The sequence below is a fragment of the Oryzias melastigma genome, linkage group LG22 (assembly GCF_002922805.2).
Source record: "Oryzias melastigma strain HK-1 linkage group LG22, ASM292280v2, whole genome shotgun sequence".
Lineage (NCBI taxonomy): Eukaryota > Metazoa > Chordata > Actinopteri > Beloniformes > Adrianichthyidae > Oryzias > Oryzias melastigma.
In genome coordinates this window covers 18,072,491-18,087,109 of record NC_050533.1, presented here as the reverse complement: position 1 = coordinate 18,087,109, position 14,619 = coordinate 18,072,491, and the positions used below count along the sequence as shown (strand labels likewise).

Below are 14,619 nucleotides of genomic sequence, written 5' to 3'. Positions count from 1 at the left end.
ATACCGCGCGCGCAGGCGTCCCGCCCTTTAATTTACCGGCTGCTCTCACTAGATCACGGGCGGGTCTCCAACCTCCGAGCTGCTAGCTAAAACCAGCCGGCGCTAGGACCTGGGGAGCTCCTGCACCCTAACCCAGCTCCGGTTTGCGTCCAGTACCACGTCTGGTGGTACCGGCTCGCGTCCGGCGCCGTGTCCCGAGAGCTGCGGACCCCCGACGTTCCGAACAGCAAACGCACCGGGGGACGTTTTAAATGTTCTGGAGGTTTAAGCGTGATCCAGCCCCAGCATAGCGGTCTGTCTGCCGGCATATTCATGGTGTGAGCTCCGCTGGACACGTCGCTGCATCGAGCTGCAGCCAGAGAACGCAGCGGCAGTAACAGACTGTCAAACTATCCACAGTGTATCCCGCTTTTCTCAGTCTTTAATGTTTTAAAAAACAAAAGTTAATTGGAAATGATAAATCTCTATTTCATTTATTACTGTAGTTCAGCAGAGGAGGAAAATATTTGGTCCTGACAAAAAATGAACATGAAAATGGAAATGTTATTTTTGATGTTTTTTATTTTATTTTACTGAACGTGGATTGAAGTTTTGAATTTAAAATGCCCTTCACTTGCACTTGGGCTTTTGTTAGGAATTTTATGTTACAGCCTTTTATTGTTAAGGAAGTTTATCTCAATACAATGTTACAAAATAAAGTATTTCTGATGAAAACTATTAATTTTGTCATTCTTGTTTTCATAGTTAATGTAGAACTGCTAAATTCCACAAAGCACTCATTTTTTCCTAAAAAAAAAGGTCACATATTAATATGCGATTAATCGCGAGTTAATTCTGGACAAAATGCGATTAATCGCGATCAAAAATTTTAATCGCCTGACAGCTCTACTTTAATTGTTTTAACCTTTTATCTCTTGTTTGATTTGTCTTTACTTTTTTTTTGCAGAGCAGCCGCAGTCACTAAAGTCATCACCCATATGTAGGGCTAGGAGTCACTGGGTAAATCACGATAGGATACGATACGCGATATATGGCTCATGATATCGATAATATGGCGATCCTGCGATAATTGGTAAAAATGCTCTCTAATACCTGGCAATATATCGAAGAACATGTTTTTTGGGAAAATATATCCCTATTTATCTTTTTTAGCTTAAACACAATCATAATAAACAACTTTTCTTATTTTGTGCAACAAATTATAGACACTTTTGTGCAACATTGCTGAAATCAGTAATACTGTCTTTGACAAGCATTGGCAACTACTGAATTGGAATTATCTGTCAGATCCAATGTTAACAATAGTAAACATGATCAGCAGTGACACTACTTAGTGCAGAATTGTTGTAAACAACAGAACAAAAATTAGATAATTCAAGTGGCGACAGCTATCTACCTCCAAAAGAACGTCACACCAAAGGATGATGAATATGTTTACAGCCTCTCTCAAAATTGACCTAATTTTTTGTGCACTTTTCCCTCACTTGAAAAGGGCTGGGCATCCCAAAATGAAGGCTGGTTTCCTCAGACTGTCACTGAGATTATTTTTCCAATCTTTATCATTTTTCCATTTGGTCAGTCAGCAGTCAATAGGTAAAAATCTTAAAACACACATAATAATGGCAAAAAAAATAATTTTAAGGGCTTCAATTAATTAGCAACCTCCCTAATTTTACAGTGAATTCATGTACTTTATTTTAATTACATTTAAATTTAAGTTCATACATCAAATCCTGCTTTTTTTATTTAAGAGTTACTTTAAATTAACATTAGCAACAAGTGATTACATTGTTTGTAAAAGTCACATTATAAATTTACAAAAGTTACACCGTACACCAGCAGGTTAAACATCGAAGTTCATGAAAACGAAAATTTCGACGGTACCTGAAGTACACACAAACAACTGCGAAGCGCGCACCCAGTTCCCACAGCAAAGAGGAAGTAAGTGATCGCTGTCATTCTAGTGCTCAGACAAAGTCACTTCTTACCGTCTGGATCTCCTACAGATGGATGATAAATGCTGACAGGTAGGCATGCTTCACACTACAGAGCCTGTATCTTACCGGAGCTTCTCCCGAACAAGCGCGTGCATCAGCTATTAAAAGTCCAACGCAGCGCGCCCATCAGCGCGCCCATCAGCACTATAGTTCTGCCGCGCGAGTCGCACGCTGAGCGCAACAGCCTCTTAAAATGAAAATATTAATATCAATACTTGGTGAGAACCCATCGAGAATCGGTCGCAGGACTAAATATCGTGATATATCCCAATATCGATATTTTGGCACACCCCTACCCATATGTACAAAACATTATTCCCTGCTACCGTTAAACTACAGTTACTACAGTTATACTACAGTTACACTACTGTTACTAAAGTTATACTACAGTTACTACAATTATAATACAATTACACTACAGTTATACTACAGTTATACTACAGTTACTACAATTATGTTACTGTTATACTACAGCTACTAAAGTTACATTACAGTTATACTACAGCTACTACAGTTATACTACAGTTACTACAAGGGTTGGGGGTAATGGATTACAAAATAACAAATTACTGTAATTTAATTACTTTTGTCAGTAATGGAAGAACATAACGAATTGCAGTTCAAATTTTGGCAATAAATTACAATTACTGGACTGCAGAAACCTTCGTTACTCCGTTTCTTTATTTTTGCAGGCTTTAACATTTTGTCTCAGTTAAATGAAACGAAACTGAGAAAAAAGTAACTGGTGCGTATGAACGGCACACACACACATGCTACTGCAGAATTTGTGATCGGTCAAAGTCCAGACACGCCCTGAATGCTGTAATCACAGCGCCAAAAATCAAAATCCAATGAAAGACTGAAATGCTGCGAGGAGACTTCTTCATCTCAGTGTTGGACTTCCAGACACACAGATGAGAACCAGAGACTATCCTGGGAATCTTTATACATTTATTCTTTTAGTTTCACCCTTTCTTCCTTTATTTTTCTCAATGAGCTGCACACAATCTGTCAATATGAGTTTGCGCCATTGGCTGTAAAAGATTTAAAGCCAAATGATTGTGGCAAAAATGGTTTGCGCTGAGCAGAAGGGGAGGGGCGAAAGTTCACAACAATTGCAGCTGCACAGGGAGCGCACACTTGCACAAGGGAGAGACAGATACAAAACGGCTATAAGTTTTAACACTTTAATTTTAAAAAAGAAAATCTATTAAGTCAAAAGTTAAGATTTAATTTAAAAAACATGTTATCATTATTCCTATTACATTTTATCTAAAATTAATGAGTGAAAGGATCTCCATATAATAAAAAAAAAATCATAAATAAAAACACATTCTTTTACTTTGGTAAATTATTTTTTGCATCATTTTAATATACCATTAGATTTACTTTTTTGCATTTAAGGAGGAGAAAGAAACTGCTGAAGGCATTAAACAGTTTATGTTTTCAAAAGACTTACTTTAAGATTTAATTTAGGTTTATCAGTTTTCCAGCCCATCTGTCTTTGAACAGTGGCATGGATCACAGATGTTGTCACTTTGTATAATTTTTCATTCTGCTGTCTGATTTCTAATGAAGTCAGGTTATATCTTCAACCATGTTCATAGTTTGCACAAGATCATTGATTTAAAAATAAACTTAAATGAAAGACAAGAGGATCTTGTTGATCCTAACTGTTTTACCATGAGAATATGTACATGACTTGAAAAAAGTAAAGTTAAGTAAACACGTAGTACATTTCTTTTTAAAATGAGTAACGAGTAATATCCTTACAATTTTACCCAGTAACTAAAGTAAAGTAATCAATTACTCTATAAAAGTAATTTACCCAACACTGGTTACTACAGTTATACTACAGTTACACTACAGTTACTACAGCCACTCTACAGTTATACTATAGTTGCGCTACAGTTACACTACAGTTATACTACAGTTACTACAGTTATACTATAGTTACACTACAGTTATACTACAGTTACAACAGTTACACTACAGTTATACTACAGTTACTACAGTTACACTGCAATTATACCACAGTCACTACAGTTACACTACACTTACTACAGCTATACTACAGTCATACTGCAGTTATACTACTACAGTCATACTACAGTTATACCACAGTCATATTGCAGTTTTACTACAGTTATACTACAGTTACTGCAGTTTTACTACAGTTATACTACAGTTACTGCAGTTATATTACAGTTACTAGAGGTATACCAGTTACCACAGTTTTACTGATACAGCTGCTTTACCATTGAGCTGTCAGCCACACAAATGATCCTGTTCCTTACCGATAACAGTGAGAATGCCAGAGGTCTTGGAGGTTCTGGCATCACATTCATACTCAGCCTCATCATCAAACAGTGACTTATGAATTATAAGGATTCTCTGGACTCCCTTTGCAATAATCTCATACTTCTTTCCTTTCCGGATTTCACTGCCATCCTTAAACCAGGAAACCTTAAAGAAGCAGAGCTTTAGTCAGTCCAGATCGTGTTGACATCTCCACTGTGGAGTACTTTTCAGCTTTTCGTGGCTGAGCCCCGTCTTTGTCCTAAATGAGATGATTTTGGTCTTACCTTGGCAGACTCTCGAGATACTTCACATTCAAATTTAGCGGATTCCTTTTCTCTGACCTCCACATCCTGTAGAGGTTTTGTAAACTCCACATAAGGAGCTGCAGACACAAAGAAGATGTTCACAAAAGCTGCAGCTCAACAAAATATTATTCTGACAGTGACTTTTCTCACTTAGAAAGCCAATTTTGGCAGGACAGAAGCAAGCATTGTATAAAGGTTACAGAGCTAAGACTGATGAAAGCTCAAACTTTGTCCTTACGTGTCACTTCCAGGAAGCAGGAAGTCTTAAACTCTTTAGCATCACATGTGTACAGCTTGGCATCATCAGGAGAGCAGTCGTGAATGATGAGGCCTCTTTTCCGGCCGTCAGTGATCAAGTCATATTTCTTGGTCTTCCTGATCTCCTGACCCTCTCTAAACCATCGTACTTCTGCATTCTCTCTGGAAACTTCACACTCAAGGGTAGCATTGGCCTCTTCCTCCACAGTCTGGTCCACCAGAGGCTTTGTGAACTCAACCGGAGGCTCTAAATGCACAAATAAGGACACACACAAGCATCCATTAAAATCAGTAAATGTGTGCAGGGAAAGTCTCCATCCTGAGCAGCCTGGGTAGTAGTTGTGTACTTCACCTCTGACAATAAGCTGAGCCTGAGTTTGGAAGTCTTTGGCTGTCAGTTTGACCTCGCCGGCATCCACCAGTTTCACGTCTCGAACTGTCAGAGTATGGACTTTACCCGCCATCCGAGTCTTTACCTGTGAAAAGAGCGACGTCTTCTTTGAAAGTTCTACTGATTCACAAAAGGCTTTGGTAGCAGTTATAGATGTTTTCCTCAGGGCAGTTATTTTGAAAAGATAACACGTAAAAGCCAGATGAGTTGGATTTACAGCAGCAGGCATGAGATTATTGTATTCTACTTTTTTCAAGCAAACACTAAGCAGGAAAATTTGACAAAAATATCAGGGAGCACTTTGATGTATTTTAAAGACCTAATTTCATCTTCAGTTATGTGGTGATGAACTTTAGCAAAGAATGTGTGCAGATAAGATAAGGCTCCTCATCAAGCTGTGGCTATTTTCAGCAGCCAAGCACTCAGTGTGCATACACATAACACATGACTTGGGACACAAAAAAGACACAAGTAACCAAAAAAAAAAACAACAAAAGACTATGTCCCTTAATAGCTGTTGAATCTCTTAAAAAATTCCAACTACGCTCACAGTTGGGTCTAAGGAAGTTCAGATTAAGCTGAACTCCACTTTAACTAATCCTAATAAGGTTGTGTATCTAGTTCTTTTACATAGTAATTTACCAGCCATTTTATAAATTTCAGCTTTTCAAGATTAAAAGCAGAAACCAATTGATTCTAATTAATGTACTGATTTAAATAATAAAAAGTGTCTATATTTGTCTCTATTTTCACTGTATGTTGTGAAAGTGGCACTATTGTTCTCAGTTTGCAAAGCTTCATTAAGCTCCATCTGAACCCACACTACACTTTATTGTGAGTTTTAAACCAAGAGAAAAAAATTTTGGAGAATTTTGTTAGTCTAAGATGGTATCTAAGATGGTACTGCTGCTGTCAGGAGGAAGACGGGTTTTTCTAGAGCACTATCGCTGCCTTGGCTTGACTCACCCGATCACTGGCCTCCATCTTCTGCGCTCCCAGGAACCACTCCACCACAATGCCTTCATATGACAACTCGCACTCAAAGGTGGCCGTCTCCCCAGCCGTCACTGTCACATCCTTCAGAGGACGGCTGAGTGTTATAGACCGAGCTGGAAAAGACGAGGAAGCGAACTTGAGTTAATGCTCTGGCCCCCCGTGCAGATAAGGTTGAAGGTTGAAAATAACTGCGGGTCCTGATTGGTTCAGACTCAGACTAAAAAAAAAAATCTCTGGTCTTTTGGAGCCTGTAATCCCAGATAATGACGATGATAAAACACAATGTTATCTTTGTTTTTTAATTTGTTTGCATGTTTTATTAGAAGCTTTTATTCCCTGTCCATTTTACATGGGTTGTGGAAAAGTTTTTTAAAAAACTAGTTACTTAAACTGAGCAAACTAGAATTAGAAATACAAATTCTTTCATAAAAAAACTACCAGAGAAGACCTTCTTTGTAATTCATCAGGAATTACAAAAGTTTAGTTCTTAAGTAAAACATAGTGATGATTTTACACGTTTTTCTTTTTATTATGATCAATAACACGTCTTCTCCACAATGATTTGATCTGAATTTCTCATATCCAACCATAATTTTTAGATTAAAAAGAGAAACATCTTAAGACCAAGTTAGCAACTTTGCTTTCATAGAGGATTTTAATTTTCTTTTGTGCCTATGTTGACCAGTTGATCTGCTATGTAAAAACTTTACAAACTGGCTGGTGAATCGGAAGTCAGATTTTCAGAAAGACAGACAAGTGAAAACATTGGGTGAGCATCCCAGCTGTGCTTGCGCTCTGGATCTGAAAAAAGACAGTTTAAGTAGAGGAGACAATAGGTCGTACAGGGGAGAATAAATGCTGAGTATTCACGACTAATTGATATCATTAGAACCATTTACTGTTTTTTGGGTTTTTTTTTTTTTTGAGGATAATGTGATTCTTTTTTAACCCCCCTAAAACTTTAACCTCTTAAGATATCACATTATGCGTTTATTACCACAGTATTTAATTGTCTTCACAGGGGCTGATGTCCCAAATAAAAAGTCAGATCAACGAACAGCTCGGGGCTTAAATCACAGAGCTAGTATTTAGCACAGTTAGCAGCTTCTCTGCAGCTGTCTGTCTGTCAGCAGCACAGAGAGATTAACATTAAAAGAAAAAACAAAATCCTGAACTTTTTTCTATTAAAATGCCTTTGTAGTTTGTTGTTTGTTGCTTGATCTGCTGCCATATTCTGCTAAGCTTAACAGCAATAACATGTCATGATCTGTTTGTGACATATAGGTTTTTAGTGTAGTATTTATCCAGAGTAATAAGTTTAAAATATAAAGCGATGAGGCGATATAATAAGAATAAATAAATATCCATTACTGATTAGGAGACAACATTTGATATAGATTAATCATGAACCACATGACTGGGCCCAATTTTTGATAATGTGATCAGCTCGGGACATTCCTACTGATTTCTTAATGTTTCACTGTTAAAATCAAGGCGTCACGCACTTAACATGAAATCAGGGCCAATTCATGCTACCAAAATCTCATTGATGGCTAACAATATTATTTGGGTAATATAAATTTTTTTTTTTTCAAGAGCTCTAAAATGCAAAACTGTCTAAATCAGGGGTACGCACACTTTTTGTAAAGAAGGGTATATTTGATGAGGGTAAAGTTTGTGAGGGCCAACCATTTAGCCTGCCTTCTTTGAACCCTATAATAATATGAAATCCAAATCAACAGTGCCAATGACATTATTTTGCATTAGGATACTTTTCATTTCTTCACATGGAACTGAAATACGTCTAAACAACAATTATACCCAAATTACTGTGAATTTTACATTTAAATACCAGAAATAAATTAAAGAAAAAGGGGAAAATAGTTATCTTATTCACAAGTACAAACCATTGAAGTTTTGATCAGAAAAAACATAAATCTGATCCTCTTAATTGGTCCTTGCGACTCTTCGCTCATGCTCATGTCCTTCTCCACTTGAATCAAATCATTTGCTACTGAGTGGTTTTAGATTGTGTCTGTGCTTGTTTCAAACTCCACTTTTTCCCCTTCTGTCTCAATATCAAATAAAGTAGTCCCAATTCTCTAGACCACAATGTCAGGAGCGGCGGCCCGCGCTGTCAATTTTCCTTTTTTATTATTTACAGTCAACATCTTTAGGCTTTTCTCGCAGGCTTTTGAAAAATGCGCTGCCTCAGGCGGCAGCAAGTAGAAGCGGCTCCTGGCGTTTTGCCTTATTTTCTTACTTTTTAATGTATTTTTGCTTCTGTACGTCTTTTTTTGTGCTACTTTTGGCTCACTGCATCCACGCCCTCCTTTGTTTACACCATCGATCAGCTGCTGGCTCTAAAACCACCATCCTCCGAAATTGGAGTGAAGCCTCAACTGCCGGAGGAGCTTCGGATGCAGGGCGGGAGTTAAACGGCGAATGATGAAGCGGCGTTTTAAACCCTGTGTTCCCGCGATCATCACGGGTAACGTCATTTCCCTGGCCAATAAGATGGGCGAGCTGGAGGCGCTCACACGGACCCAGCGGGAGTACCGGGAGGCCAGTATCATCTGTTTCACCGAAACATGGCTCAACGGACTGATACCGGACTCTAACGTTTCTATCGCCGGCTTCCACATTGTGCGAGCGGACCGAGACACCACCGCGTGCGGTATGAAGAGAGGAGGAGGGCTCATAATTTCTGCTGACCATCTTGGACAATCCCTCCCACCCTCTTTGAAACTGTGGACACACTGAGAAGCAGCTTCAGCTGTAGACTCTTGCAGCCCCGCTGCTCTAAGGAGCGGTACAGGAAGTCATTCCTGCCATCTGCCATTAGGCTTTGTAACTCCTCCATGTCTAAAAGGTGAAAGGAAAACACCTTGGTGCTTTTTCTTAGGCTCTTTTTACATCTTTGTACATGTGTGTATATAGTCTTTTTCTGCTGCTATGTGTGTACATTTGCTTATATTTATATTTATTCTGCTGCTATGACTACTTATATTTATAAGTTAGTTACATTTTATTGATCATTTGAATTTTGTATTGATCTTTTAGCAGTTTAATGGTGTTTTGTGCTTTTCATTATTATTAATCGCTGCTTCTACAGGAATGAGACTATGGCTCTTTCAGGTGAATCCCCACAGCTCTACTCATTCCCTATCATTTAAAATACAAACAGGGATTTTTTTCATTATTTATTATTTTTCATCTTTGACCAAAACTAAAGACCCTAGAGGTTTGGTCCATATAGACCCTGGAGTTCACTGAAAGCTGTGATAAGGACAATTATAAGTTATTGTTATATTATTGTTAGAAGTCCTTCGCCATTGTACAGTTAACAAATGATGCGGGCTAACCTTTGACCCTGAGCTGAGCATTGGATTTGGCGTTGGCTGCTGAGAAGTCAACAGTTCCAGCCATGTCCATGCGGACGTTGTAGAGAATCAGCATGTGTTTGGTCCCTTCCTCCTTGATCTCAACGTCCTGAAGAAATTTTGGGACATTTTTAGTTGTTTCCTCATGAAAACAGTAGCTCTGAGGAGCTTTGGCAGACTCACAGCGGACTGGTGCAGAGATTCTCCTTTCAGCTTCCAGTTCCCGTGGACATCCTCCTCAGATATCTCTGTCTCAAACTTAGCGGACTCTGTTTCTGTGACTTCAACGCTGTACAGAGGGCGAACCACTTTTATGTCCCGCTCTGAACAGAAGAAAACAGTAAACAGCCTTCTTTAGAAAAAAAGCCCATTCAAAAATGCATATTGTTCTGTTAACTTTCCCCAGCTCCTGCAATTTTTTTAAGGGATGCCTCAATGTTTTCAATCTAACAGCTTCAACTGAAAGGTGGTCCAAGTTTATCCTACAGGTTCTGGGCCTTGACGACATATGAATCATCTACATTCATGGTCGTGATGCTCTTGCATGTTTTACCTTCGATGTTGAGGTTAGCAGAGGTCTTGTCGGAGCTGCAGTCACAGGTGTACACTCCAATGTTGGCTTTCTCTGCCTTGCGTACTGTCAAAATGCGTTTCTTGCCATCAGAGTTGATGGCAATGTTCTTGGAGGGAGTGATTTCCTTCCCATCTTTAAACCATTTGACATCAGCAATGGCTTTACTCAGTTCACACACCAGCTGCACTTCATCCTTTTCCACGGCTGTGTAGTTCTGCAGCTTAGTGGTGAAATACAGGTCACCCTCTGCACAAAGAGAAGAATGTCATGAAATCTCAGCATAAAATTCAAAGATCGTGTCTCATTTAGAGGTTTCTACTGTAATCCTTTACAAAAGCACTCTTACAAGTAGGAGTCATTGTTGTTTCTGAAACAATCCTATCATAGAGAAACGGATAAAATGGATACTAACTAGGATGTCAGCAGACTGAACTGCTATTAGCTTTATTGAACAGGTTAGTTATCCACTAATGGTTCTCAGGGGTGTTGCAAACATTAGCAATAAAACTGAGCTAAATTTAACCTATAGATGCTTTTTATAGGAAATAACAACTTTAAATTATTTTTGAACAAAAGTGTCTTGTGTTGGAACGGACCGATGACTGTCAGCATGGCCGTGGCGCTCTTATCCCCGGCCTCCACTTTGATCATAGATGTGTCATCAATTGTGACTTCTTTAAAAGCCAGCGTATGGATCTTTCCATGATCCGACATGTGAACAACCTTGCTGGGGTGCAGACGGATGTCGTTTTTGTACCACACGACGGAGATGTTGTCGTGGGACAGCTCTAAGCTGAACTCTGCTGTTTCCCGCTCTTTTACCGTAACATCCTTGATTGGTTTGGCAAACTCCAGCCTAATACCTGCAGTAGACAAAATGGAGTTTAGTGTTCAACGAGACTTTCGAAAAAGGTTTTGGAAATATATCTATTTTGCAAATTAGTGTGATCACGTATAACTTTTGTCCTTTATGTTTATTAAAGTCAGAGTACACTCAGTGTAAGTCTGTGTTGATACTGAACTGAAAGTGCCAAAAAATGTTTTTTTGAATCATTTTTATTACATTTTCATTATTTTGCTTTACTTTATCAACAACCAAAATGTGTTTAGAGCTGCGATTAAAAAAGGCATACTGACATTTTTCTTACAGTTGTGGTGCACACAATTATGCAGGACTTTAAAATATTCTTTTCTTTTTACCTTGGATGACAAGTTTTCCAGCAGTTCTCTTGTCCTCTGCCTCAAACATGTACTTGGCCTCATCATCGTAGGCAGCTAATCGGATAAGCAGCACAAACATCTTTCCTTCCTGCAACATCTCGTACTTATCATCACTCTGCAGTTCTTGTGAGCCTTTCAGCCAACGGAAGCTCTTCGGCACCCTGGACACCTCGACCTCAAACTTGGCTTCATCCTTCTCGTACACTTGGACATCGCTCAGTGGAGTGAGGAAGTTCAGAGGGAGCTCTGTGGTAGCATTAGGGTGGGGGTGGATTTGTACAAGTGAAAAGAGTGGCTCAATATTTTAAATAATCAAAACCCATAGTTAGCTCTCCTCTCCAGCTCAATGACAATGTTCATTGATGGACCTAAAAAGAAAAGTCAAACCAAACCAGGATCCATTTTTGCTGAAACGTTGCCTGTTTTGAGCCTAAAACTGAGCCTGAATTGTGTTGTAAAAAATAAGTGCAGATTTCAGTTCAAGTTTACCAAAAATTAATGAAGGTAATTTCATTTCACATCATATAGATAGTTATATGACGAATAACATCATCCTCAGTAAATGAATCTCAAAGTTTACTATGTAGGATGACACATAACATGTTAATCCTCTTCATGTTATTTTGGAGTTTTTTGTAAGAAAGACAAACAGTGCGCCTGATATCATTCAAAAGACATCTGTAAACTCTAAATATATTCCACTCTCCCAAACAGAAATGACTGAGCACTCCAGTACAGAACGCAGAAGTATGTCGTGCATGTTGCCCGATGGTCTTGTTTTACAGGAAAACAACTGTACTTTTTGTGATATTTTACAAAACAATAGATCATTTGTTTTATGAATGCATTAATGTCAAACACTTTAATCATAATTTTTACTGTTAGTCTTGTAAAAATGTCCCTGTTTTCACATAATTAGAACAGGGGTTTGCAACCTGAGGCTCAGGAGCTACATGTGGCTCTTTTATTCCTTTATTGTGGCTCCTTAGCTTTAATGAAAAACAATTAAACATAAAAGATTAGTTATTTAAGTTTTGTCATTTCTGCTTAAATTTCTGACATGTTACACACAAAGCAAACAAAAAGTTTAATTTACTGTCAGAAATTATGCAGAAATGTTCTTTAAATTTGTGTTTTTAATTTATGGTTAGTCAAATAGAAGTCTCCAAATGATTTTTTGTTGTTGTTGGTAAATCACACAGAAGTGGTTAAAGTTTAAAATGATTGAAAAAGATTTGGAGTTGTGTGATTTGTGCTTCACATCTTAGAGAATGACAGTAAAAAAGCTCAGTTTATTCTAAGTGTCTTAAGTTTTTTTTGGGCAGCGGACAGACCATTCATTGAATCTGTCAAACTCTCCTGTCAAACTCAGTGGGCAGGCCTAACTCACATTGTGTGGGCGTGCCCTTCAGAGAATGTGAGAGCTGCGCTTCTGTTTCATGAAATTCTAGAGTATATTTAAGTTTTTAAGGTTTTGTCTTTAGTGAGGGTCACTTGGTTGAAGCTTCTTTTCGTTCCACGACCGCAGGAGAACCACTGTGCTGCGCTCTTCCTTGCGGAGGTTCGACGCCTGTCCGGCCTTGTAGCACGTCACATCATGTAAACACGTTAGAAATGATCGGTGAGCTGCGGATAAATGTAGAGCCCTAGCTCTTTTCAATCAAACCATTTGCACATGGATCCTAACGTCTCAGCCTCTTCGTCACAGCAATCTCAGATAATCAGTTATTTGATTCAGCTCTTAATGTTTAAATAGTACTTGGAGAATTTTATATTCACAAACACAGATGTTGGAAAATCAAACCATAGTTGAAACTATTAACTTTTATTGAGAGCATTTGCTTAAATTTGTGAAATGTAAAAATGCAAAAACAGCTTCCACATCTGATCGTGATAATACGTCATCCAAGAACCCCTAATATTTGATTATTTGCATACGTGTGTGTGGGGGGGGGTGGGTATTTTTTTGATTGTTTGATTAGTCTTAGAGAGAAAAAAAGAGGGTGCTAATGAGCTCACATTCATTCTGTGGTGGTTAATAAAGTTCAATAGGAGTCCAGTTTTTTTTATTTTCCCTGTCTAGAAAAATGGCAATATAACATTAAAAATATGTCTCAAAGTTGGACTTCCAATCAAGTCCAGGGTCAAATTACTTAAAGTATTCAATAATGCATGCTTATTACTGCTAAATATTTACTATATACGTATACGTAAACTGTGACTCTTTCCAACACTGCCCACTCAGAAGAAAGGAAATGGGGACTGCACTGCCGCTAGCTTACCTTTGACTCTCAGGTTAGCGGAGCACTTGGCGTTGGCAGCGGCATATGCCACCTCCCCAGTCATGGAGACTTTACAATTGTACAGGATGAGTGTGTGCTTGCCTCCCTCCTCAATAATATCAACATCCTGTCAAAGAGTAACAAAAGGTCATGACCATCACAGCAGTACGACTTTAAGGGGAGTGTGCGGGTGACGTGAATCTTACAGACGTAGGGCCGAGCACGTTCCCATTCAGCTTCCACTGACCATGGACATCATCCTCAGAAATCTCTGCTTCAAAACGAGCCGTCTCTCCGTCAAACAGCTCCACACCATAAATTGGCCGAACAACTTTAACATCCCGTGCTTGTGGATTTTGAAAGTTGAACAGAAACATTTGTTTTCATCAAAATTGAACTGTTACATAATTGTCATGTGTGTTCATTTGATCAGTTTTACTATTTCATTATTTCTTTGTACAGACAACATCTTCATCAAATGATATTCTACTCCAAAAAAAATCTAAAGAGTTGTTTATCCTTTATGTGATATTCTTGATCCAAACCTCGTTAAGGTTTGGAACTGTTTTCAACTTTTCAGACATTCTCTTTTAAAATGTATTATTTAAAGTAAGGGTTACACATATTAGGAAAGCTTCACATCACTCTGTGGGAGTACTAAAGGCATCATTCATCAACATTGGTCAAGTTATCCAAAGCACAAACTATACTAATAATAGGCAAAGTCCAACTGAAACAAGGTCATCTGTTTGTGTTCTAATCCCTAACCTACTTTACTTGTTGGAATGAATATGATATGAATGAATATAATATCTGAATACCTTCCACAGCGAATCAGTTCCCTCCATCTAAGCCTGTCTTCAGCATCCTCCACTCTAACACCAGCCACCTTCATGTCTTCATTCACTGCA

The 14,619-nt window shown here is 38.5% G+C and overlaps 1 protein-coding gene across 1 annotated transcript in view; it reads right to left on the bottom strand.

Annotated features, from left to right (window-relative positions):
- Positions 1-14,619, bottom strand: part of ttn.1 (titin, tandem duplicate 1) — a gene marked incomplete in the record, with an annotated part of 209,359 nt that overhangs the window by 109,604 nt on the left and 85,136 nt on the right. The window contains 12 exon segments of the mRNA XM_036209999.1: positions 4,295-4,463; positions 4,583-4,680; positions 4,842-5,108; positions 5,214-5,337; positions 6,219-6,361; positions 9,614-9,740; positions 9,815-9,954; positions 10,185-10,451; positions 10,802-11,068; positions 11,406-11,672; positions 13,709-13,835; positions 13,915-14,054. Coding sequence (XP_036065892.1) covers positions 4,295-4,463; positions 4,583-4,680; positions 4,842-5,108; positions 5,214-5,337; positions 6,219-6,361; positions 9,614-9,740; positions 9,815-9,954; positions 10,185-10,451; positions 10,802-11,068; positions 11,406-11,672; positions 13,709-13,835; positions 13,915-14,054 — 2,136 coding nt within the window.